General features: G+C 47.3%; 1 protein-coding gene across 1 annotated transcript; it reads left to right on the plus strand.

The window, feature by feature from the left end:
* The first annotated feature begins 1,250 nt into the window (after positions 1-1,250).
* Positions 1,251-21,633, plus strand: OAS3 (2'-5'-oligoadenylate synthetase 3). The gene is made up of 11 exons (XM_008004795.3): positions 1,251-1,821; positions 4,730-5,012; positions 9,145-9,320; positions 11,086-11,336; positions 11,747-11,891; positions 12,666-12,839; positions 14,168-14,453; positions 15,823-15,998; positions 16,340-16,578; positions 18,006-18,153; positions 18,360-21,633. Exons 1-11 carry the CDS (start codon positions 1,645-1,647, stop codon positions 18,369-18,371), a joined length of 2,067 nt encoding a protein of 688 aa, XP_008002986.2. The 5' UTR covers positions 1,251-1,644; the 3' UTR covers positions 18,372-21,633.
* The last annotated feature ends 5,343 nt before the right edge of the window (positions 21,634-26,976 follow it).

Raw genomic sequence — 26,976 nt, forward strand, 5'->3', positions numbered from 1 at the left:
ATTTCCATTATGCTTTTAATATATCTTTGCTGCTATTTTAATAGAATTTTGAGCTTGTGTTCAATCCACTATCTTGAATAGAAAGTTTCTAAAGTGGCCTGTGACTCAGGAAGAAGACTGTGATTAATGGACAAGCATGAAAATCTTGCTGAATCCCTTGACTTAAATCCCCGCCACAACACCTAGCCTACAAAATAGTCTCCTTCCCATACTTGAATATTTCAAGTGATGCAGCATTCACTACTCAAAATACTGCATACTACGTATGTTGTGATGTACATACTACAGACCCAGCGTCTCTCCCTCTAGTTGACCATGACCTCTGAAATTCACACTCTAATCCTATCTATTTCCTTTCAGTTAACATGCGACGTCAGTTAAGACGTCAGTTAAGACGTCAGTTAAGACTACTACCTGAAACGTACCCAGAGGCAGAGTAAATGCGGGTCCCGGAGCAGACAGGAGAGAGGACCGTGAGTTTTTTAGTAAGATGAGGAGGAGAAGATAGGCTACGGCTTGGACCAGGCCTGGAAGAGAGCTCAGGCGTGCAGTCTCTGGGAACCTGGGTGGAGAAGCAGCAAGAAATAAGCAGAAAAAGGAGGAGACAGGCCATGAAGATAGAAGCGCAATGGTCCTGGATTCAAATCTCCACTCTGCAGCTTATAGCTTACAGTCGGCTTAGCTTTGTGCCAGTTCCAAGAGGACTTTGCTATTGCAGCTTTACAATGTTTTAATATGTAGTGTTGTTGTGCAAGGTACCATTCTAAACTGACTGACTTTCCTTCCTCCCTTCTCCTCCAAAATAATTTTTAATTCTTGCAGACAGACTTTAGATCGTGTGTTTGAAGTTTTTAAAAATGGAATTTTTATTGGAACTGCATTACACATATAAATTATTTAGGAAGAGTTGGCTTCTGAAGAAGGCAGCTCTGTGGGCTTGGGCTGGGTTTGAACCCAGTCAGACAACTTTCCAGCTGTGTTACCTTGGACAGTTACCTAGTTCCTCTGTACCTTGACTTCCTCATCTGTCAAATGGGTGATGATAATAGCAGCTACACCATGGTCGTTGGGAGGAGTCAGTGAGAGTCTCCAAGTGTGCTTTATTTATCATTGGTGGTGGTAGTGGTGTTTAGAACACATCCCTCAGCCAGACAGCAACACAGGAGTTCTCCGTTTATTAAATCCTGAATTTTTTTTTTTTTTCATGTAAAACCTGCACATTTCTGAAATGCTCAGAGTATGTTACTCAGTATGTACCCATACGTTCTGTGGACCTGCTTCTGTCAAGATACTTTGTTAGGTTGTGATTAGTTCGTTGCAGCTGGTGGTTGCAGGGACGGCTGGAAGCAAGGAGAGGAAGGAGAGGAAGTCGTAGCTGGTAAGGGAACCAGGAAGCGCGTGCCAGATCCAGGAGCTGCTAGAAAGAAACGAAACTGAAAGCAGGGAATTTACCAAGTTTGGGGAGGAGGAGTGAAACCTAAGGAAGACAGGACCTGCAGTGCCGCTCCCCATTTCACGCCACTCCCGAGACAGAGGACCTAGGTCCTGGCGAGCTGGACGTGGTGCAGAGAGCCGAGCAGGGAAACCAGAAATCTGAAGGCCGCGCCAGAGCCCTGCTTCCCCTTGCAGCTGCGGCAGGTGGCCATGGACTTGTACCGCACCCCGGCCAGCGAGCTGGACAGGTTCGTGGCCACAAGGCTGCAGCCGCGGAAGGAGTTCACAGAGACGGCGCGGCGCGCCCTGGGCGCCCTGGACGCTGCCTTGAGGGAGCGCAGGGGCCGCCCCGGAGCTCCTGCCCCGCGGGTGCTGAAAATCGTCAAGGTGAGGTGCCGCCTCGGGGGTCTTTATGTGTCCAAAGGGGACAGTCCTGGGAGGACGCTTAAGCCTCACATAGCCTTAAGGTGGGGGTGGCTTTTATCCACTTGTGCACCTCTCATTCATTTCTTTAACAAACACTTCCAATGTGCCAGCCCTGTGCTAATTCCCCTGAACATACGAGCCACGTAGGTACTCTCAAGTCTGCTTGACAGATGGAGAAACTGAGGCACAAAGCGGCACAGTGACATATCCAATCCCGTAAGAGGCCCAGCCAGAATTCAAATCCAAGTAGCCTGATTCCTGCATCTCTGTTCTCAGAGGCTGCCTCTCATCCGTTTTCATTCACTCACTCACTCACTCACTCACTCACCCAGTCATTCAGACAGGCTGGGGGCCTCACACTATGCCAGACCCTAAGGATACAGAAGTAATAATACTCTGTAACAGCCAGAATAGCCCAATTTATCGAGACATTACCAAATAACAATGAAAATTATCTCATTAAATGAGTATTACCTCGTTTCATCCCCACATTCAGTGAGGTAGGTATTATTGTACCTGTTTTATGGATAGGGAAACTGAGGCTAAACGCCAAACTACTGCTCTGAGTCACTTTTTTTTTTCTTTGAGACAGGATCTCGCTGTGTCACCCAGGCTGGAGTGCAGTAGCACGATCTTGGCTCACTGCAACCTCCGCCTCCCAGGCTCAAGTTATTCTCATACCTCAGCCTCCCAAGTAGCTGGCACTACAGGCGCACTCTACCACTCCTGGCTAATTATTCGCATTTTTTAAATAGAGATAGAGTTTTGCCGTGTTGCCCAGGCTGGTTGGAACTCTTGGGCTCAAGTGATCAACTTGCCTTGGCCTCTCAAAGTGCTGGGATTACCGGTGTGAGCCACCGTGCCCAGGTAATTTTTGCATGTTTTGTAGAGATGGGATTTCACCATGTTGCCCCGGCTCCAGGTCACTTTTTGTCACTTAAATACAGCCACACTGCCACTGTGATCCCAGGACACTCGCAGATTCAGGGAGGAGACAAGTCCTGAGCTACCTTATCCTCAGGGTAAATTCGGGGGTACCAGGAGTGGATGGACCGAGGGAACCTGGGTGTGCTAAAGCAGATTTGGAGGTTGTCAGGAGAGGGAGTGAAAACGCAGAGTAGAAATGGCCTCAGAGCACCTAGTGGTTTCCTGGGGCTGACTCTCAGCTTGGGAGGTGACTCTCAGCTTGGGAGGTGACTCTCAGCTTGGGAAGTGACTCTCAGCTTGTTGCCTAGGAGGTGGGAAGTCCCGTTTCTACGTCGGAGATGGACAGGAGGGATTTCTGTGCAGTAAGAGAAAGTCCTGGCATCCTTAGCTTCCCTGGAAAGGGGTATGGCAGGCGGGGGGGCGGGGTCTCGAGCACAATCTCCGTGTGCTTTCATTTCCTCCTTTATAAAGTGAGCACTGTGCTTTTACTTCCTCTTTTGTAAATTGGTACCTTCCTTCCGGGGCTGTGAGGAAGGTTCAATGAGATGAAAGTGTGTGAAACGTGCAGGAAGTGCCCAGCCTGTAATATTCCCTCTTCCCACTTTGTCAGCAGCCCCCACATTGTGGGAGCTGGAAGTAAAAGGACTGGCCTAATCATCGGGATAAATAGGGGGTCCCAGTTTGGGGCAAGACTTGCTCCTGGAGGGCTCCATCCTGGTTCTTGCTGTTTATTGGCTGTGTAACTCATTTCACCGTCTGAGCCTCACTCCCCATATCTGCAACCACCTGTAACTACATCACAGTTGTTTTGTGTTGGAAGTGAGAGTAGAGACGTCAGATCCCAGACACAGAACAGTGGCTCTGACAATGTTTAGGAGTTTCTTTTCCAAATCCTCAGGTTGGAAGCTTTGCCGAAAGAAACACTGATCACACAGGTCTCAGAAATTGAGTCATACCACAGTTCTGTACCCATTCTGAGCAAAGATTGCGAACGTGTGTTCTGCAAAGCAGAATTCGTTTTGCCTGCGGTCTTGAGTTTTTAAAAAGTTAGTTGCCAACATTTAAAAATCATGGCTATAGGCCTGGCACGGTGGCTTACTTGGCCTGTAATCCTAGCACTTTGGGAGGTCAAGGAGGACAGATCACTTCAGGTTAGAAATTCGAGACCAGCCTGGCCAACATGATGAAACCCCATCTCTACTAAAAATACAAAAATTAGCCGGGCGTGGTGGTGCACACCTGTAGTCCCAGCTACTCAGGAGGCTGAGGTGGGAGAATCACTTGAACTCGTGAGATGGAGGTTGCAGTGAGCTGAGATAGTGCCACAGCACTCCAGCCTAGGCAACAGAGCAAGACTTTGTCTCAAAAATAAAACTAAAATAAAAATTATGGATTTAGCCCAGCACGGTGGTGCATGCCTGTAGTCTCAGATACTTGGGAAGCTGAGGCAGGAAGATCACTCGAGCCCAGGAGTTCCAAGCTGCAGTGAGCTATAATCGTGTCTGTGAATAACCACTGCACTCCAGCCTGGGCAACATAGCAAGACCCCGTCTCTTTAAAAAAAAAAAATGTAAAAACTAGCCAGTCATGGTGGCATGTGCCTGTAGTCTCAACTACTTGAGAGGCTGAGGCAGGAGGATCACTCGAGCCCAGGAGTTCAAGGCCACAGTGAGCATGATTATGTCACTGCATTCCAGCCTGGGTGACAGAACAAGACCCTGTTTCTATGGAAAAAAAAATCATGGATTTACATATTAAAATTGCTTCTCTTGAAATCTCAAGCCTGGCTACCCTGGACCCACATTCCCGCGTGGCTTCAACATCTAGAGCCATGTGGCCACAGTCTCTCCCCAGCACCCTCACCTCACTTAAGTCGCCTGCCAGGTTGCAAGGCCACTAGAATTGGACAGTATGAAATTCTGAGTTATTTTTCTCTGCCCAGGGAGGCTCCTCTGGCCGGGGCACAGCTCTCAAGGGTGGCTGTGATTCTGAACTTGTCATCTTCCTCGACTGCTTCAAGAGCTACGTGGACCAGAGGGCCCGCCGTGCAGAGATCCTTAGTGAGATGCGGGCATTGCTGGAATCCTGGTGGCAGAACCCAGTCCCTGGTCTGAGCCTCAAGTTTCCTGAGCAGAGCGTGCCTGGGGCCCTGCAGTTCCGCCTGACATCCATAGATCTTGAAGACTGGATGGATGTTAGCCTGGTGCCTGCCTTCGATGTCCTAGGTGAGGGGTTCCTGGACTGTTCCAGGGTTGGGGGCAAGATCACTGGGAACAACACAGGATTTCCAATTCTAGCCCAGCCACCGACTTGCTATGTGACCTGGGCCAGCCTCTACCCCTCTCTCAGCCTCAGTTTGGGGACTAAACATATTGGACTTGTGCCAGACAAAGGCAGAGAAAGCCCAGTTCCTCCTGGATCTGTGGTCCTGCTGTCAAGATGCTTGGCCCTCCCACAGGCATCTGGTAGTTTCCCTCAGCCACTGCCTAGAGCAGTTACTGCTCAGCCCTTCCACAAATATTCCCAAAAGCTAAGCCAAGTGGACATGTGGCTAGCAGTAGGGGCCTGGGGACAAAACCAGATTTCTGCAAAATCTTGTATTTTATCTTGAAAACATTGATGTGATTTTTGCATTCTTCGTAATATACCTGTGCTTGAGTTAAGATAAAAATATGTCTTTGTGTCCTCATCTGTAAAATGAGGATAATACCAATGGGGATATTAGTAATCTTATCGAATTTCTCATGTTATAATTTTCTTCCTTATTTTAAAGGGTTTACTTTATGGTTCTTTTTTTTTTTTTTTTTTTTTTTTTTGACTTTTGGAGGTGAATCTTAGCTTAGTAATTGTCAGTTTTAGTCAACGCAATTAAAGCTACTGATTTCCCTTTCAGTACCACTTTAGCTACAGGGTAAATCTTTTGTTTGACATGTATAATTTTTATCCTCATTCCGGTCTAAATATTTTGTACTTTTAATTATGACATCATTTGTTGTTTCATCCATGAATATTCGGAAGTAGCTTTCCAAATGAATGTTTTGGGGTTTTGTTTGCTTTTGACATTTACTTATTATCTTTTTTAAAACTGTAGTCAGAAAACATGTGATATCAATTATTTGGAATTTGTTGGCATTTCTTAGGTTGCCCATGGTTGAAAAGAATGCATGCTTTCCAGCCAGACATGGTGGATCACACCTGTAATCCCAGCACTTTGGGAGGCCAAGGCGGGTGGGTCACTTGAGTTCAGGAGTTTGAGACCAGCCTGGCCATAGTGAAACCCTGTCTCCACTAAAAATAAAAATAAAAAAAAAAAATAGCCTGGAGTGGTGGCATGCACCTGTAATCCCAGCTACTCGGGAGACTGAGGCAGGAAAATTACTTGAACCTGGGAGGTGGAGGTTGCAGTGAGCTGAGATTGCACCACTGCACTCCAGCCTGAGAGACAGAGTGAGACTCCATCTCAAAAAAAAAAAAAAAAGGATCGCATGCTTTCATTGCTGAATGCAGACTTCTATATAGGTTCTTTAGATCTAGCTTATGACCTTTTGCTCAGATAATTTTTTGTTTAGTCTCTCAATTTCTGAGCAAGATATCTTAAAATCTCCTACTCAGAATGGAGACTTATCCATTGTTCCTTGCAATTCTGTGAAGTTTTGCTTCTAATATTTCGAGGCTATGTTATTGAGAACATATACGCACATAATTATTATACTTTATTGGATTGTACTTTTTATCATTAAGTAATAATCTTCATTACTTCTCAACGTTATCTTTGTCTTAAAGCCTTTTGTCTGATATTAACAGAGCCACAGTCCTCTTTTGTCGGCATTTTCCTGATGTACCCTCTCCACTCTTTATTTCCTAGTACGTGTTATTAAATTGTACCCTTTATAAGCAGCACAAAGCTAAAAGACAAAAATGAAACAAGCAACAATGATATAATAATTTACATGGGTTTAATAGTATCTTGGAACTAAACTACCAGTCACTAATAATAGGGGAAACTGTTTCTTTTGTTTTTGTTTTCACAGTCTGTGCAAATTAAAACCTATTAATATAATTAACAAATTTTTTCACCATTGCTACTTGATTTCCAGTTCTTCCTTCTGGATTCATTTTCCTTCTTACAGAAATACATCTTTTAGTACTTTTTCAGAAAGGGTTTATGAGTGACAAGTTTTTCTCAGACTTTGTCTAAAGCCCTTTCTGTTTCACCTCCATGCTCGAATGGAATGCTTGACACTTGTTTTCCTTAGTTGTGCTGTCTTCTTACCTGTTGTTGCTGATGAGAAGTCTCTGTCAGTTGTTGATTTTTTGTTGTTAACGATCTGTTTTTTTGTTTGTGTTCGTGGTTTTTTGTTTGTTCATTTTGTTTTGATTTCCCTTTTGTTGGCTTTTAAGACTTTCTCTTGGTTCATAGTATTCTTCAGCTTCTCTTTGATGTATCTGTGTATGGATTTCTTTTTAATGTGTCCTCTTTGAAATGTGCTGTCCCTCCTGAATCTGAGAGCTCAATTCTTCCTTTAGTTTTAGGGAGATGTCTTCCAATAGCTCTTCGAATACTGCCTCTCCCCTATTTTCTCTATTCTCTACTTCTGGAACTCCTGTTAGATAGTTTCTTATCTCATCCTCCATGGCTTTTCATCTCTCTCTCTCTCTTTTTTTTTTTTTTGAGACGGAGTCTCGCTCTGTCGCCCAGGCTGGAGTTCAGTGGTGCGATCTCGCTCACTGCAAGCTCCACCGCCTCCCGGGTTCACGCCATTCTCCTGCCTCAGCCTCCTGAGAAGCTGGGACTACAGGCGCCCGCTACCAAGCCCGGCTAATTTTTTTGTATTTGTTTTTTTAGCAGAGACGGGGTTTCACCGTGTTAGCTAGGATGGTCTCTATCTCCTGACCTCGTGATCTGCCCTCCTCAGCCTCCCAAAGTGCTGGGATTAGAGGTGTGAACCAGTGCGCCTGGCCGCTTGTCATTTCTCTCATTGTTCCCATCTCTTTGTCTGTCAGGGCTGCCTGTATTTCAGTGTCTTGGACCTGTCTTCTGGTTTATAAACTCTATTAAAATAATGTCTACTCTGCTGCTTATCCCTAATTTTTTTTATTTCAATGACTTTTCACCTCTAGAAGTTGTGTTTCTCTGTTTCTTAAATCAATCTGTTATTTGTTCATAGGCTTCAATTCTTTCACTGTAGTTTCAGTGTCTTTGATGTCTTTAATAACTTCCAACATGCTTATTTTAGTGTCTCAGATTGTCCAATTAACTCAAATTCTTGAGGTGCTAATTTTCCCATTTGCTGTGTCACCTGACTCTCCCTCATGGTCAATCATTTCTTCATATGGTTCGTAATTTTTTATTGTGAACTGATCTTTGGGGTTTGTGGAGCTTTTGTTGTCTTTGCTTTTCCTGTGGAGGTTCCTTGTGCCCTGGGTTGGAGAATATTCCCCGTGGGACCAAGTTTTCATTTCGCTTCTACCTGGACTCCAAGAGTTTCACTAATTCCCAGGCTAGATTATGCATTAATTCAACAGTCTGGGATTTCCTCGCCATGCAGATACTGTACATTTGGACTTCACATCCACATCTAGCACAGGATGGGGGTCGCAGTTTCTCACAGGGGATTTTCTTTTTTCCCCCACCCAGAGCCCTAGCAACAAGCTTCCTTAAAGCCCCTCTCTGCCAGTGGATAACCTTTTGCAGTCACTTTTCATGAAGAAGGCATTTATTTTAGAGGCCAGCCTTACGAAAGTGAGGGATGAGACTCAATTGTAGCTTCCTCTCTTTGTCTTGTTTTTCTTCTTCTGGAAGATAACGTTAATAATAGCAATAATTACTGCTTATTGAGCACATGATGTATTCTACACACTGTTCTAAGCACTTCACATGTAGATTTCAATTGATTCTTACAATAACCTTAGAAGGACAGGTGCTATTTATGATCCCCCTTTTACAGATGAGGAAACTATACCCAAAGAGGTAAAAATCACACAGCTTGGATTTGAACCCAGGCTTATCTGTCTCCAAAGCTCACTCCTTTAACCACTATGTGACACAGCTTTTCTGGGTCAAGATTATCCATCTTTCAGCTTTCAGGGAAAATTTTTAAAAAATAAATAAATAGAAGATTATCCACCGTGCAGTTACCGGATGGATTAGCAAAAATTATTAAAAAGCATCCAGTACAGAATTGATACTGAAAGAAATGATAGCTCTGATTGTTATTCAATATTATAGTGTATTACTGATTACAATGTTAGGTGATTAATGTTAGAATGTTCATAAAGGCTGGTGAATGGATGGGTTGGTAAATGCTGCTGTCTGCGATTGGAGTTGCACACTCAGGGTGTTTCAAACTTCTACAGGGCAGCTCAGTTCTGGCACCAAACCAAATCCCCAGGTCTACTCGAGGCTCCTCAGCAGTGGCTGCCAGGAGGGCGAACATAAGGCCTGCTTCGCAGAGCTGCGGAGGAACTTCGTGAACATTCGCCCCGCCAAGTTGAAGAACCTGATTCTGCTGGTGAAGCACTGGTACCGCCAGGTGAGTTGCCCCTGGCTCCTCCCAGGAAGCCGCCACTGTCATGGCAACCACCCCAGCCAATCAGTTCCTCCCCTACACCCACGTCTCCCCTCCTTGGCTTCTTTTTTTTTTTTTTTTTTTTTTTTTTTGAGACGGAGTCTCGCTCTGTCTCCCAGGCTGGAGTGCAGCGGCCGGATCTCGACTCACTCACTGCAAGCTCCGCCTCCCAGGTTTACGCCATTCTCCTGCCTCAGCCTCCTGAATAGCTGGGACTGCAGGCACCCGCCACCTCGCCCGGCTAGTTTTTTTGTATTTTTTAGTAGAGACGGGGTTTCACCGTGTTAGCCAGGATGGTCTCGATCTCCTGACCTCGTGATCCGCCCGTCTCGGCCTCCCAAAGTGCTGGGATTACAGGCTTGAGCCACCGCCCCCGGCCTCCTTGGCTTCTTATTGGTCATCCAAAGCAAAAGGACCGGCCTCCTCCATCCTCCATTTCCTGCCCGGATCTGGAAGTCACTGTTAGAAAAAATCTTTTCTCCGTCAACTCTAAAGTCCTCATTTCTTGTACCTGGGGTTCACTGTCCCTCTTTAGCCCATCCACTTCTCTCTTTTGACACTGCAAATGTTTTCTCTGATTTTCTCCCACCTCCAAACTTTTGCTTATGATACCCCCACCACATCTCTATTTTTGGAAAAGAAAACTCCCCTTTCTGGAAGCCTAGAGCTGGCAGTGACCACCATATGGTAAGGACCTGTCCAAGACAGAAAAACCAGAGCACTTGAACAGAAAAGATCTGAACAGAAAAGCTGATGACTCCTTATGGGCTCCTGGATCAACCTGTGCCTGAAAGCAGTCTACTCCAGGGCTTTTGGGTTACATCAGCCAATACAATCTTTCACAGCCTTTTTTTTCTTCTTTTCTTTTTTTTTTTTTTTTTTTTTTTTTTTTTTGAGAAAGGGTCTCACTTTGTCACCCACGCTGGAGTGCAGTGGCACTATTACAGCTCACTGCAGCCTCAACCTTCTGGGCTCAAGCAATCCTCCTGCCTCAGCCCCCCAAGTAGCTAAGACTACAGGCATGCACTACTACACCTGGCTGACTTTTGTACTTTTTGTAGAGACAGGAGTCTTACCATGTTGCCCAGGTTAGTCTCTAACTTCTGAGCTCAAGTAATCCACCCACCTTGGCCTCCCAAAGTGCTAGAATTACAGGTGTGAGCCACCGCGCCCCAGCCTTGCTACCTCTTTTGAGTTGCACTAAATTCTGAGCATCCTTCGGAGTTCCCTTACTAAGTACTTCTCTGAATTCTGACTTGCATTCATGCATCCCTATATTCAACAAACATCTATCGAGCACCTGCTATTACTAACTCTTGTGATGGACACTGGGATACCAAGATGGATACATTGCAGCCCCTATTCCTGTACAACCACCCTATGCTATGTGATGAATGTTAAAATATTCCTAAAGGCTGGTGATGGATGGATTCGTCAATGCTTCCATCTTCAATTAGAGTTACACACTCAAGATGTTTCAAATTTCCAAATTCCTTGAGGGGAGATACTGGGCAAAAGCCACATCTGAGCTCTCAGTCTCACTGTATGACCTTAGACAAGTCACTACCCTCCTCTGAACCTCAGTTTACTCACCTGTAAAATGAGAAGCATCAGCAAGTTTCTATTCTTTCTGCACTTCTGTTTTCTATATTCCCTTCCTGCCCCAAGTGCTTATGGCCACACTCAGCTCACATCCACTAATCACGCATCTTGACCTTGGGTGACACAGGTTGTGGCTCAGAACAAAAGAAAACGGCCAGCCCCTGCCTCTCTGCCCCCAGCCTATGCCCTGGAGCTCCTCACCATCTTCGCCTGGGAGCAGGGCTGCGGGAAGGACTGTTTCGACATGGCCCAAGGCTTCCGGACAGTGCTAGGGCTCGTGCAGCAGCATCAGCAGCTCTGTGTCTACTGGACGGTCAACTATAGCACTGAGGACCCAGACATGAGAATGCACCTTCTTGGCCAGCTCCGAAAACCCAGGTGAAGACCCGCTTCCCTTTGCCTGGCTTAATTATACTTCTCCTCCCCACCGTCACCCTGGAGTCAGTCATCCAGGAGGGGTCCAAGGTAGGGTTTGGGGTGGGAATCCCGCTCCTCACTCTGCTTCCCTCTGGACTCTTTGCTGAGGAAATGTGGACATAAGGAGTCCCAAAAGAAACCAGGGCCAGTTTTATTAGCATGATAAAATAGTATTTCTCAGTTGAAGGGGCCACCCAATAGCTTTCCAACCAAGGCAGCCAATTGAGACTGCTTCTGCATTTGGGCAAGACTGAGCCAACCCTGAGGTCCTGACACTCTTTCCAGCCCTCACACCCCTTTTCAGCCCTTCCACCCACCTCGTCTTTCACTGACTCCCACCTTCCCCACCCACCCTCTTGCTGTGCCCCCAGACCTCTGGTCCTGGATCCTGCTGATCCCACCTGGAATGTGGGCCAGGGTAGCTGGGAGCTGTTGGCCCAGGAAGCAGCAGTGCTGGGGATGCAGGCCTGCTTTCTGAGTAGAGATGGGACATCTATGCCGCCCTGGGATGTGATGGTAAGACAGAGGGTCCTGGGGGGCAGGGGGCCCTGCCCCTGCCTTCTAGTCAGGTTCCCTTAACCTGCCGGTGCACCCATCCCCCGCTGCTAGGAGTGTTGGTTCCTGACAACTCATAGCCACCCCTTCTCTGGAGACTTGCCTTCCGTGAAATGCACAGATTGCTACGTCCCAGCCAGTGCCTGAGTGACACAGGGTTACAAAAGGCCCAACTTTGTCTCCAGGCGGAACCGACTCTGATACAATTCACGGTCCAGGGCTCCCTGTGGGATCAGGCAAACACTTGTCTCTGGTTGAGCACCCAGCTTTGCTGAGACTCTTCTCTGCCCTCTGCTGCTGCCCTTGTTCCACTTCTCCTCCAAGCACTGCCCCAATTAATCATATCCACAAGAATTCCCACCATGGGCCCTGCTTCTAGGAAAACTGAGACATAAGCCGCTTGCAGCTCCCAAAAGGACATGATTTTATCACTTTTACTATTTTGCAGCAGGGTCTCATAACCAGCGTTTGATACTCAAGACAATCCATTGAGACTCAGGCTTCATTATTGCACTCATTTAAACATGGGGAAACTGAGACTGTGTATTGATGCTAGAACCAAAATTCAATCTCAGGTCCTTCTGATGCTACCTCAGAACCTACCTACCAGCTGAGAAGGAAAGAGCGACATGGGAGACAGTGGGAGTCTTGTCCTCAGAGGACATCAAGGGGCAGGGCTTGGGTGAGCACTAGGAGTCCCGTCTCAAGCTGGCCCTGCCTGGATTCTCTCTGCAGCCAGCCCTCCTTTACCAAACCCCAGCTGGAGACCTCGACAAATTCATCAGTGAATTTCTCCAGCCCAACCGCCAGTTCCTGGCCCAGGTGAACAAGGCTGTTGATACCATCTGTTCATTTCTGAAGGAAAACTGCTTCCGGAATTCTCCCATCAAAGTGATCAAGGTGGTCAAGGTGAGTCCTCAGAGAGCTGTAGGCAAGCAATGTCCTGCAAGCTGGTGATCTCTCCCAGCCCAGGGCCAGGCCTGACCCACTTCCGCCCTCGTAGCAACCAGCAAAAAGCCAGGCATAGAGAAAGAGCCAGAAAGTGATCATGGGGGGATGGCAGAGAGAGGGCCCAGATATGTCCAACAAGTCTTTTTTGGTTGCTAGTGACACCCAACTCGAAAGAGGCAGCAAAGGAATGTACTGACTGATGTAACTGGAAAGTCTGGGGGTAGGGCTGCTTACAGGCATAGCTAGATACGGGAGACCAGGCAGCATCCTCAGGACTCAGTTTTTCTCTCCAGTTCTTGGTTTTGCTTTTTAATGTCTTGGATAGGCCCTTAACATATGGTGGTCTTTGGCAGCTCTAAGCTTCCAGAAAGGGGAATTTGTTTTTTCTTAAAATCCAAATAAAAGTCTTGGAATTGAGTCTCATTGGCTTGCCTTGGGTAACCTATCACCCCCCAAACTAATTACTGGGACTAGGGAGACATGATGCTCTGGATGGCCAAGACCGGGTCACACAGTGAAGTGGCCCCCGCCTAGACCTCATGGGCTGAGTGTGGGGTAGGGGTGGTCCCTCCATAGAACACCAGGATGCTGATCCCAGGTGGAAAGGACACTGGGGGTGTACAAAAGGTCACACTGTCCACGGCACTGGATACAGCCTTAGTCCACAGTTGGAGAGACAAGTGAGACCCAGATCGGCTCAGAAAGAGTGTTAGCATAAAGTCAACCAGTGAACAGTGCCAGGGATGCTGGTTTGCTGTGTGACCATAGGCATGTACCTTCCCTTCTCTGATCCTCACCTTCCTGATTTCTAACACTTGAGGAGAGTGGCTTGGCTCACTGGTTCTCAACCCTGGCTTCCCTGGCTTGACCTTGGAATCACAGTTTTTAAAAAATATGCTGATGACCAAGCCCCAACCCAGGAAAACTTAAATCACTGTCCTGTGGGGTGGGAGCCAGCCGTTGGTCATTTGTAAAAGCCTTCCAGGTGCAGACAGGCTTGGGAGCTTCAGGCCCAAAAAAACAACCAACAAACAAAACACTTCTCAAATCTTCTCCAGTCAGAAAACATGATGGAGTGAGAAATTTTGCATTTGTTGAAGGGTTTAAACTTACCTCCTGCACGCTTCTTTTTCTTACAGTCATACCAGATTAAAGATGTAACAGAGAGGTTAGGTGACTTGTCAAAAGTCACACAGTAGGTTTTCTAACTCATAGTCCAGAACCCACAGGCAAAAGGATGCCAAGCCGTGCTTCAAGGGTTGAGCCACCTGCCATGTCCTCTCCAGGGTGGCTCTTCAGCCAAAGGCACAGCCCTGCGAGGCCGCTCAGACGCCGACCTCGTGGTGTTCCTCAGCTGCTTCAGCCAGTTCACTGAGCAGGGGAACAAGCGGGCCGAGATTATATCTGAGATCCGAGCCCAGCTGGAGGCATGTCAACGGGAGCAGCAGTTCGAGGTCAAGTTTGAAGTCTCCAAATGGGAGAATCCCCGTGTGCTGAGCTTCTCACTGACATCCCAGACGATGCTGGACCAGAGTGTGGACTTTGACGTGCTGCCAGCCTTTGACGCCCTAGGTGAGGTGCCCTGGCATAGACCTGAGAGGGGAAAATACAGAGGCAGGCCTGCCATGCACAGTTGTAGAGGTTGCACAGTGCACAACCAGGCCACATCTGTTCCCATCATTGCAGGCACTGTAGTTGTGTATGTTCATCACAACTTTCCTGCAAAGTATCTAAAGAAGAGAGCACCTTTTTCTAATTTGCACAGGCACTCTGTGGGCTAACAGTGGCTTCAAGCTGGGTTCTAGTCCCAGCAATTCCACCAATATACTAGATGACCTTGAACAAGGGACTTCCCCATCCTGAGCCCCAGTGTCTTTATCTCACATCTGACAGTAAGGACACTGATGTTTCTTGCACATTCCAAGCTTTGAGTGGTTTGTGTGCCATCCACCTCCTCCACCTGCTGCAGATCTATTCATTCAGTTCATTCAATACATGCATCTACTCTGTGCCCAGTGCTCTTCCAGGGACCAGAAATAAAGCCTTGAACAAAATAGACACAACTCTCTTCATATCTCTTCAACTCTCAGTTTGGTTAGCAGTTTTCAGAGTGAGAAAATCCCTTGTATCTGAATTTATTTAGTTTCTGAGTTTGAGGGAGCAGGTAGCCAAGGGAGGGATTCATGCAGAATTTTGTTTTAAGAGACAGGGTCTTACTTTATCACCCAGCCTGGAGTGCAGTGGGGTGATCATGACTTAATGCAGCTTCGAACTCCTGGGCTCAAGTGATCCTCCCGCCCTAGCCTCCTGAGAAGCTGGGACTAGAGGTGCATACCACTACGCCTGGTTAATTTATAGAATTTTTTGTAGAGATGGAGATCTCACTATGTTGCCCAGGCTGATCTGAAACTCCAGGCTTCATATGATCCTCCTGCAGTGGCCTTCCAGAGTGCTGGGATTACAGACGTAAGCCACTGCACCCAGCCCAGAAATTTATCTGAATCTATTCAGTTCCTCAGTTCGGAGAGCGAGAATTTGGATATTAAGGAATGCCTTTAAGTGCAATGTAACCAGAATGTAGCTCTGTTACCTGCAGGAGGTTGTAAGACTGAGGCCTCCCCTCCCCCAGTTAGAGAGAAAGATAAGCAAGTATTAGAGAGGTGTTAAAGACAGACTAGCTCCCAGCTGAGACTTTTTCCAAGACAGGTAAGCAGATGGTTTGAAAGGGAGCAGAAAAGGGAGTAAGACTGTCACCAGCGATTTAACGTGGGTCATGCCACATCTGTGTTCCACCTAAAAACACCCTGTGGCCTGCCAGTGGATCCCAGACCCCCCTCAGGAAAACACCCAAGAGGTAGGAGATCTCAGAAGCTCTTTCTAAGTTGGCCCCATTGGGACACTGTGGGAACCAGAGTGATGGTAACCGTCTCCCCACCTCCAGGCCAGCTGGTCTCTGGCTCCAGGCCCAGCTCTCAAGTCTACGTCGACCTCATCCACAGCTACAGCAATGCAGGCGAGTACTCCACCTGCTTCACAGAGCTGCAGCGGGACTTCATCATCTCTCGCCCTACCAAGCTGAAGAGCCTGATCCGTCTGGTGAAGCACTGGTACCAGCAGGTTCGGCACATGGGTGGGCCACCTTCCCCAGCAGCCCTAGGCTCTGCCTCTGAAGCACTTTCCTGGGAGGAGGCAGGGCCCAGCCCTGGCCAGGAACCTGGGTTGGTGGAGCAGAGCAGAAAGAGTGCTATATCTCAGCTGTGGGACCTTAGTTTTCTTATCTGTAAGATGGGGGTGATAAAACTATGTTGCAAGGTATGACGGGATAATGCATAGCAAGGTATCTGGCACATGTAGTGCTCAATAAAAGTTTTGGGGTTGCTTTGTCAAGTCCAGAATAGTCCCTTCTGTACCTCCTCAGTGCCAATATAAACCAACACATCTTTGTCCTCGTCCTCCAGTGTCACAAGATCTCCAAGGGGAGAGGCTCCCTACCCCCAAAGCATGGGCTGGAACTCCTGACTGTGTACGCCTGGGAGCAGGGCGGGAAGGACCCCCAGTTCAACATGGCTGAGGGCTTCCGCACGGTCCTGGAGCTGGTCACCCAGTATCGCCAGCTCTGTGTCTACTGGACCATCAACTACAACACCGAGGACAAGACTGTTGGAGACTTCCTGAAACAGCAGCTTCAGAAGCCCAGGTTTGGGTCTACCCCCAATGTTCCGGAATTTCAGACCTGGGATCACTCACTCTCCCCACTTTCTAGATTGCAGAGCAGAGACAGGAAAACACTCTTCCTGGAACTGAGTCCTTTCTAGAAGTTATATTCTTAGGACCTGAGGGACAAGCAGTCAATTTGGTGGTCACCCAGGAATAGGGTTGCCAGATAAAATGCAAGACCTCAAGTTAAATTTGAGTTTCAGATAAACAATGAATAACTTCTTAGTGTAAGTATGCCCAATGCCATATATGAGACATAATTATGCTTAAAAATTATTCAATGTTTATCTGAAAATCAAATTTTACTGGGCATCCTGGTTTGGTGGTGGTTGTTGTTTGTCTGTTTATTTTTGTCGCCCAGGCTGGAGTGCAATGGTGTGATCTTGGCTCACTGCAACCTCCGCCTCCCGGGTTCAAGCAATTCTTCTTCCTTAGCCTTCTGAGTAGCTGGGACCACAGGCACACACCACCATGGCCAGCTAATTTTTGTATTTTTAGTAGAGACAGGGGTTTCACCATGTTGGCCAGGCTGGTCTCGAACTCCTGGCCTCAAGTGACCCGCCCGCCTTGGCCTCCCAAAGTTCCAGGATTACAGGCATGAGCCACTGTGCCCAGCCTTGTATTTGCATTTGTTAAATCTGACCACCCTACCTGTGAACCCACCCAGGTGCCATAAGCATGTTTCATTCTTTGGGATTTTGCCTACCTCGGAAATGGGTACAGAGGTAACAGAGATGCTTTTGCAAACTCAGGATGCATCTCCAGTCAGTGGGTAGTGGCTACTTAGAATGACGTGTGGAAAAAGCTTCTGAGGTTGTAATTTGACGCAGCTGGAAAAAGTGGGCTAACCAACTAGTGGTGAACAAAGGTTGAGCATCCCAAATGCAAAAATTCAAAATCTGAAAATGCCCCAGAATTTGAAGCTTTTTGACCACCAAAAAAAATGCTCAAGGAAAATGCTCATTGGGGCATTTTGGATTTTCAAATTAGGGATTCTTAACTGGTAAGCGAAGAGTCCAAAATCTGAAAAAATTCGAAATCCAAAACACTTCTGGTCCCAAGCATTTTAGATAAGAGATACTCAACCTGTATCATGGATGCAGGAAGGGAAAGCTGTGGAACCAGTGCTGTGATTGATTAACAATGCCTCCCCTGAATAAGGAAGGGGTAAGCGGTAGCACTGTGGTTGGTTAGTAATGTTTGCCTGAATACAGAATGGCAAAGTGGCCATGTATGTCTTATTTTCTATACCTGCCCTTAGTGTGTGCTGGGAGCTCTGAGGAATCTCTGAGCCTGGCCCTAGCCCCTGCAAAGTGTTAGGTGAAAAGGGAAAATAGTCCAATCGGTGCCACAGGTGGACACTGAGATGTTGCCAGGAATAAGACTGACCCTGGGTGGGAATTACAGGCCTATCATCCTGGATCCGGCTGACCCGACAGGCAACCTGGGCCACAGTGCCCGCTGGGACCTGCTGGCCAAGGAAGCTGCAGCCTGCATGTCTGCCCTGTGCTGCGTGGGACGGAATGGCATCCCCATCCAGCCATGGCCAGTGAAGGTGAGAGATCTGTGGTGTCAAAGGAAGTACCCTTTGCGGGTGAGCGGGGAGCATGGCCAGGAGAGGGACATGACTCCTCCTAAATGGGCAGGACCCAGTGATGGCCCCAGGTGTGCCCCTGTGCTTCCATTTTCCCATCTGGCTATGTGGTCTCAGCTTCTGCAGAAAGGATGGGGTTACCAACATCTCCTATAATACTTCCCTAGGCTGCTGTGTGAAGTCAAGAAAATCAGTGGTCCTACTGGATGAAGAGAAGATGGACACCAGCCCTCAGCATAAGGAAATTCAGGGTCCCCTGCCAGACGAGAGAGATTGTGTGTGTGTGTGTGTGTGTGTGTGTGTGTGTGTGTACCCATGTATGCATGTGTGTTTTAGTGAATCTGCTCTCCCAGCTCACACACTCCCCTGCTTCCCATGACTTGCACACTAGGATCCGGACTCCATGGTTTGACACCAGCCTGCATTTGCAGCTTCTCTATCACTGCCTTGACTCTATCCTGCTTCCCACGACCACTGCTGCTTCCCACCCAGCTGAGAATGCCCCCTCCTCCCTGACTCCTCTCTGCCCATGCAAATTAGCTCACATCCTTCCTCCTGCTACAATCCAACCCTTCCTCCCACTGGCCCCTCCTTCTTCCCAAATCTAAATACTTTATATAGGGATGGCAGAGAGTTTCCATCTCATTTATCTGCCACAGCCATTTGGTACTGGCTACCTGGAGCCTTATATTCTGAAGGGTTTTAAAGAATAGCCAATTAGCTGAGAAGAATTATCTAATCAATTAGTGATGTCTGCCATGGATGCAGCAGAGGAAAGTGGTGGTACAAGTGCCGTGATTGATTAGCAGTGTCTGCACTGGATGCAGAAAAGAGAAGGTGCTCATAGGTTTACAGTGTATGTCTGGGCTCTTGAGGAGCCCTCTGAGCTCAGTTGCTAGCAGGAGAGTATGCCCATATTGGCTTACTTTGTCTGCCACAGACGCAGACAGAGGGAGTTGGGACATGCATGCTATTGGGACCCTCTTATTGGACAACTAATTGGATGCCTCTTCATGGGAGGCCTCCTTTTCTTCACCTGTTATGCTGCACTCCTCCCTAGTTTACACAGCTTGATGCTGTGGCTCAGTTTGCCTTCTTGAATTTTTATTGCGTTCCTGTTTTCTCTCCTAACATGCTGAGATTCTGCATCCCTGGAGCCTAAACCTGAGCCAGTGGCCAAACAGCCATGCTCAGCCTTTTTCTCTCTGCCCTCCAGAGCAAGGCCACCAGGTCCATCCAGGAGGCTCTCCTCACCTCAAGTCCAACAACAGTGTCCACACTAGTCAAGGTTCAGCCCAGAAAACAGAAAACACTCCAGGAATCTTAGGCAGAAAGGATTTTATCTAAATCACTGGAAAGGCTGGAGGAGCAGAAGGCAGAGGTCACCACCAGACTATTGGTTTCAAGATTAGACCACTGTAGCCGAATCAGGGGTCAGAGAGCCGCCACTGCTGCTGCTAATGCCACCACTGCCCCTGCCATCACTGCCTCACATGCACAAAACTGGAGTCGAAACCTAGGTTAGATTCCTGCAACCACAAACATCCATCAGGGATGGCCAGCTGCCAGAGCTGCGGGAAGACAGATCCCACCGCCCTTTCTTAGCAGAATCTAAATTACAGCCAGAACTCTGGCTGCAGAGGAGTCTGAGACATGTATGATTGAATGGGTTCCAAGTGCCAAGGGGCGGAGTCCCCAGCAGATGCATCCTGGCCGTCTGTTGGGTGGATGAGGGAGTGGGTCTATCTCAGAGGAAGGAACAGGAAACAAAGAAAGGAAGCCACTGAACATCCCTTCTCTGCCCCACGGGAGTGTCTTAGACAGCCTGACTCTTAACAAACCACTGTTAAAACTTACCTGCTAAGAATGCTAGATTGAATGGGATGGAAAGAGCCTTCCCTCGTTATTGTCATTCTTGGAGAGAGGAGAGCGACCAAGGGCAGCTCCTCTGATTCACCTAGAGCCTGTTCTCTGCCCTGCTTGGCTCAGCCTACAGAGATTAGAGTCGGTGAAGGGACAGAGGACAGGGCTTCTAATACCTGTGCCATAGTGACGGCCTCCATCCCTGTCCCCCATCTTGGTGCTGAACCAACACTAAGGGCACCTTCTTAGACTCGCCTCATCGATACTGCCTAGTAATCCAAGGCTAGAACTCTCAGGACCCCAACCTCCACCTCTTGGATTGGCCCTGGCTGCTGCCACACACACATCCAAGAGCTCAGGGTCAGCTCTAGTGGGCAGCAGCGACCTGCTCTGCCAAGGTGTCCAGCAGCAGAGTGGCCCTGGCCTGGGTGTCGCAAGCCAGTGATGCTCCTGAGTAGACCAGGTGGCGGGTCGCAGTTGGGTGCCTTCCATTCTCACCACACAGACTCTGGGCCTCCCCGTAAAATGGCTCCAGAACTAGGGTAATTATGACATGGTGGGAACCAGGGCAGCTCAGGTGCATGATACAAGGAGTGGTTGTCATCTGGGCAGGGCAGAGAGGAGGCCTCGCTGATCTGAAAAGGGGTGTATTTCATTCCAGGCCCTCAGTCTTTGGCAATGGCCACCCTGGTGTTGACATATTGGCCCCACTGGAACTTTTGGGGGCTTCCCGGTCTAGCCACACCCTTGGGTAGAAAGACTTGACTGCATAAAGATGTCAGTTCTCCCTGAGTTGATTGATAGACTTGTCACCCTAAAAACACCCACATACGCTTTTCTATGGAACCAGATAAGTTGACACTAAAGTTCTTATGGAAAAATACACACACAATAGCTAGGAAAACACAGGAAAAGAAGAGTGCTGAGCAGGGCCTAGTCTTAGCCAATATTAAAACATACTATGAAGCCTCTGATATTTAAACAGCATAGCGCTGGTACGTAAATAAACAGACCAGTGCATTGGGTGACTCTCTCCAAGACTCTGGGGAAAAAAGTAATAAAAAGCTAAATGCAATCAATCAGCAATTGAAAGCTAAGTGAGAGAGCCAGAGGGCCTCCTTGGTGGTGAAAGAGGCTTGCATTTCTTGCAGCCAGAAGGCAGAGAAAGTGAAGATCAAGTCCAGAACCGAATCCTAAGAAATGCAGGACTCCAAAGAAATTGGTGTGTGCGTGTGTGTGTTTAATTTTTAAAAAGTTTTTATTGAGATATAAGTCAATACCATAAAGCTCTCACCCTTTTAAAGTGTACAATTCAGTGGTGTGAGTATATTCGTAAGATTTATACTTGGTGTCTATTCATAAAACTTATATTCAGCATATTCATAACTAGAGCCATATCACAGATGCATTCATCATAGTAATTCCAGACATTTTCATCACCCTAAAAGGAAACCCTGAAACCCATTAGCAGTCATTCCCCATTCCTCCAACCCATTCTCTCCCTAATCCCTAGAAACCGCCAATCTGCTGTGTATTTCATCTATTGCAAATATTTCATATAAATGGCATGATACAATATGTGGTCTTTTGTGTCTGGCTTCTTTAACTTAACATGTTTTCAAGATTCATTCGTGTTATAGTATATGTTGGTGTTTCATTCCTTTTTATTACCGAATGACATTTCCACTGCATAAATGGACTACATTTTGTTTAGCCGTCTTCCACTGATAGGTATTTGGATACTCTCCATTTTTTTGTTATTTTGCTGCATTTTTTGCTATTATGACTAATAGCTGCTATGGACACTCTTGTATGAGATTTTGTGCGGACATATGTTTTCATTTTTCTTGGGTATAAAAGGCGGTCCACAATTGATGACCCCATCACAAGCCAAGGAGCATCTGTGTGCTGTATTAATCAGAGTTCTCCAGAGAAACCGCGCCATTAGAATAGAGAGAGATATATAGAAAGAGATTTATCATGAAGGTTTGACTTGTGTGATTATGGAGTCTGAGAAGTTCTGTGATCCACCATCTGCAAGCTGGAGACTCAGGAAGGCCAGTGGTTGTAGTTTCAGACCAATTCAGAAGGCTGAGAACCAGGAGATTGCTGGAATAAGTCCCAATCCAAGTCTGAAAGGCTAAGAACCAGGAGCATCAATATCCGAGGACAGGAGAAGACAGATGCCTCAGCTCACGCAGGGAGAAAAATATTGCTGTTCCTCTTTTTGTTCTATTCAGGCCTCCAGTGGATTGGAAAATGCGCACTCACCCTGGTGAGGGCTGTCTTCTCTGCTCAGTCTACAGATTCAAATAGTAATCTCTTCCAGGAACATGGTCACAGATATATCCAGAAATAACATTTTACCAGCCATCTGGGCATCCCTTAACCCCGTCCGGTAGACACATAAAATTAACCCTCATGTATACCTAGGAGTGGAATTTCTGGATCACGTGATAACTCTTACATTTAGCCATTTGAGAACTGCCATACTGTTTTCCACAGTGGCTGCACCATTTATACACACCCACCCCTGGCAGTGAATGGAAGTTCCAGTTTCTCTGTATCCTTGCCAACACTCATTGATTATGTTGATTATAGCCATCCTAGTGGGTAGATGAGAAAGTGATGATATGCTGTCAAAATAATCAGGTCTGCTCAATGTGGTCAGGACCCTACATGGTAAAAAAGAATAGGGCCTTGACACATAGAATGGGGACATTCAGGGTGATGCCACTGAGAATCTTTTTTTTTTTTTTTTTTTTTGAGACAGTGTCTTGCTCTGTTACCCAGGCTGGAGTGCAGTGGCACAGTCTCGGCTCACTGCACCCTCCACTTCCCAGGTTCAAGTGGTTCTCCTGCCTCAGCCTCCCGAGTAGCTGGGACTACAGGCACATGCCACCACGCCTGACTAATTTTTGTATTATTAGTAGAGACAGGGTTTCACCATGTTGACCAGGCTGGTCTTGAACTCCTGACCTCAAGTGATCTGCCCACCTCAGCCTCCCATAGTGCTGGGATTATAGGCAAGAGCCACCACCCCGGTCCCACTGAGAATCTTGAATCCCCAGATTCCTCTGACTCCTGAGAGCTGTAGAAGTGACCCATCCATCCCTCCCTGTTAAGAGCTAACCCTCCTCCCTTGCTTGGAAACCCTACGGAGGCATCTCATCCACAAGATGTTTGTCCCTATGCCCACCTCCTCTCCTGCCCACAAGGGTTGTGACTAGGCTTAAATTCCAGCATAAACCAGCCAGGGATGTGATGGGCCTCACAGGGGAGGAAAGGGCCTGTATCCCAAAGTAGCTGGAGAGCCAAGCCAGCATGACCAGCAGAAGTCGGGTAAGTATGTGCAGGAGTGGACCTTGAGGGTACTCGATCAAGGGGTTGTAGTGTGAGGCCAGATAAGAAAGGGTTTATTGATTCGGAAGTCTTGGAAGTTCAGGGCTGCACACCCTGGCAAGGACTCCAGGAGCAGGTGTGAACTTGCTGCCAGGAGGGCTCCTAGAAGAGGAGAAAAAGTAGGACGTCATGCTGAGTGAGATCCAAATGCCAGAATTGCAGGGGAGATGGTGGCAGATGACATGAAAGGTCAGGGAAGTGAGAATGCTTGGGAAGGCTGCATAAGACCCAGGGAACCAAGATTCCCCTTTACCAAGGCCACGAGGAGTGGACCAAGAAGAGGACACCAGCCAGCATCACAGAGAAGCTCAGAGAGCCTCTTCTGCAAGAGATGCCATCACAGGATGATGGGTGAGGACCCTTGGGAGCTAGGCTCACTGATAGCAAAGGGGATGGTGGAACCCTGGAGTAACAGAGGCCAGGAGATAGCACCTGTTAGGGGACACAGTCCTCACCATGAGTGGTAGGGCCCAGGATTGGCCAGGAGGGCCTGGCCTACAGAACATGGAGATGACCCTTAAATCTTGGTGTCCATAGGGACAGACTAGATGGGCCACAAGCAGGGAATTACTCAACTTACACCATTAAAATACCTCAAGAATGAACACCGAGGAAACTTCCCCCAGTAAAAACATCACCATTGGCCAGGCGCGGTGGCTCACGCCTGTAATCCCAGCAATTTGGGAGGCCAAGGTGGGTGGATCACAAGGTCAGGAGATCAAGACCATCCTGGCTAACACGGTGAAACCCTGTCTCTACTAAAAAAAAAAAAATACAAAAAATTAGCCGGGCGTGGTGGAGGGCACCTGTAGTCCCAGCTACTCAGGAGGCTGAGGCAGGAGAGTGGAGTGAACCCAGGAGGCGGAGCTTGCAGTGAGCCGAGATTGTGCCACTGCACTCCAGTCTGGGCGACAGAGCTAGACTCCGTCTCAAAAAAAAAAAAAAAAAAAAAATCCCCATTGTTTTCCTAGTGGGCTTCCCAGGAAACATGTCTGTCACATACTTCAGCTAAATGTCATGTGTGAGCCTAGATGTTGGCAGGGGGGATGCTATAAAGAAAAGTATTGGAATAATTGGTAAAATTTTCAGTATAAGAATATATTTATGGCTGGATGCAGTGGCTTATGCCTGTAATCCTACCACTTTGGGAGGCTGAGACAGGCAGATCCCTTGAGCCCAGGAGTTCAAGATCAGCCTGGGCAACATAGTGAGACCCTACCTGTACAAAAAATACAAAAATTGGCCAGACATGGTGGTGTGTGCCTGTAGTCCCAGCCACTCAGGAGGCTGAGGCAAGAGGATCACTTAAGCCTGAGAGGTTGAGGCTACAGTGAGCTGAGATTGTGCCACTGTACTCCAACCTGGGTGACAGTGAGACTCTGTCTCAAAATATATATTTATGCAATATTTATATAATAAATATATACTTATCTATATTATATAAATTATATATTATATAAATTATATAAAATTATATTTATTATATATGTTATAAGAGATGATGGCATTACATCAATGCTAAAATTCTGAATTGGACCATTGTTCTGTACTTCTGTAACACAATATTCTTGTACTTAAGAGATACAGGTTGAAGCATTTAGGAGTAAAGGGACATAAATCATGCAACATGGACTCAAATCGTTCAGGAATAAAAATACTCATGAAGGGCTGGGCATGGTGGCTCATGCCTGCAATCCCAGCACTTTGGGTTGCTGAGTTGGGAAGATCGCTTGAGGCCAGGAGTTCAAACCCAGCCTGGGCAACATGGTGACATGTTGGTAGAAACCCCCGTTTCTACCAAAAAATTTAAAAAATTTAGCCAGGCATGGTGGTGCATGCCTATAGTCCCAGCTACTCAGGAGGCTGAAGTAGGAAGATTGCTTGAGCTTGGGAGGGTAAGGCTGCAGTGAGCTACAATCACGCCACTGCACTCCAGCCTGGGCGACAGAGCAAGACTCTGTCTCAAAAACAAAACAAAACAAAAGCCTCCTAAAATGTATAAATAGCAAGAAAATGAGGGGCAAATGTGGTAGAAATATGATGGGTAAAAAGTCTAAGGAAGTTCTTTGTGTGCATCTTGTAAATTTTCTCAGCGTTTCAAATTACTTCAAAATAAAGTGTTTTTTAAAATAACAAATAAAGCACAGGCTTTGGGGTCAGGCGGTTGTTAGTGTTAGAACCTAGCCAGACAACTTGCTGAGCAAATGTTTCCACCTCTCTGAGCCTCCACGTTCTCATGTGAGAAAGGAGCCTTAAGACTACTCCTGCCCAGCCTGCCTACCTCTCAGTGTTGCAGTAGAAGTTGGATAAGGGCAGGGAAGGCCCTTAATGAGCATGAGCATTAATTGAGGTTTTCCAGAACCAACAGGGTATGTATATTTATTTTGAGGTATTTATTTTAAGGAATTGGCTCATGTGAATGTGGAGGCTGGCAAATCCAAAATCGGCAGGGTAGACTGGCAGGTGGGAGACCCAGGAAGGAGTTGCTGCTGCAAGTGGAGGCCAAGGCAGTCTGCAGCAGAATTCCCTCTTTCTTGAGCGAGCTCAGTCTTTATTCTATTGAGGCCTTCAACTGATGGAATGAGGCCCACCACCTTACAGATGATAATCCGCTTTACTCAGAAAAAAAGTCTACCAATGTAAATGCTAACCTCATCTTAAAAAATACCTTCACAATAAGATCTAGGATGTTTGACCAAATATCTGGGTACCTGGGCTCAGCCAACTTGACACATAAAATTAACCATCCCAGCATGGAAGGGCCCTGGTCCCCCACCTGACATCTTGAAGATGTTTGCCTTCTCTGTGAATTATTCTTTCTGGGCCAAGGCAGCTGTCTGGGAGTTCTCTGCGAGTTTTGTTTTCAAAGCTCTGGGCACAGGAGTTGCATGTATCTCTCCTTTCTGGCTCACGCACTTGGGGCGTGCTTTCTTGCCTTTGAGGGGCTTGGCAAGTGCCTCATATGGTCCCACGGCTGTCCACAAGTGTGCTGAGAAACTGGACACACAGAGGCTCCCACCCGCTGACCACTCCGGGGCCTGTGTTTACACAGAAGCAGACCAAAACCTGAGTCCAGTTAGGTCCCTGCTTTGCTGTGTCCCTGAGCAAGTCAGTTTCCTCTCTGAGTCTCTTTCTCCTCTGCTCCTCTCCCTGAATCTGAGTTCCCCGGTCACTGAGAACAAGGGGAAAGGGACAGAGCCTCAAAAGATGACCTGTGCCCCCTGCTTCTAAGCACTTTGCAGGTATTATTTAATCATCAAGCTAATCCTATGAAAGAGCTGCCACTTTCCCCAGCTTACAGATGGGGAAATTGAGGCGCAAAGAGGGCAGATGATGTTCCCAAGGACAGATGTCTAGCAGGTATGAAGCCCTCATAATGGGGTTCTAGAGGCTGTTTGGTTAACCTCAAGTTTTGGGAAGCCCCTGAAGGGCTGTTCACCATGCTGCAGGGGACAGGGAAAGCTTCTGAGCTTGAGTCAGTTTTGGTTTCCCCGCTGGGGTGCAGCAGTCGGTAAACCT

Source organism: Chlorocebus sabaeus, chromosome 11 (assembly GCF_047675955.1).
Source record: "Chlorocebus sabaeus isolate Y175 chromosome 11, mChlSab1.0.hap1, whole genome shotgun sequence".
Lineage (NCBI taxonomy): Eukaryota > Metazoa > Chordata > Mammalia > Primates > Cercopithecidae > Chlorocebus > Chlorocebus sabaeus.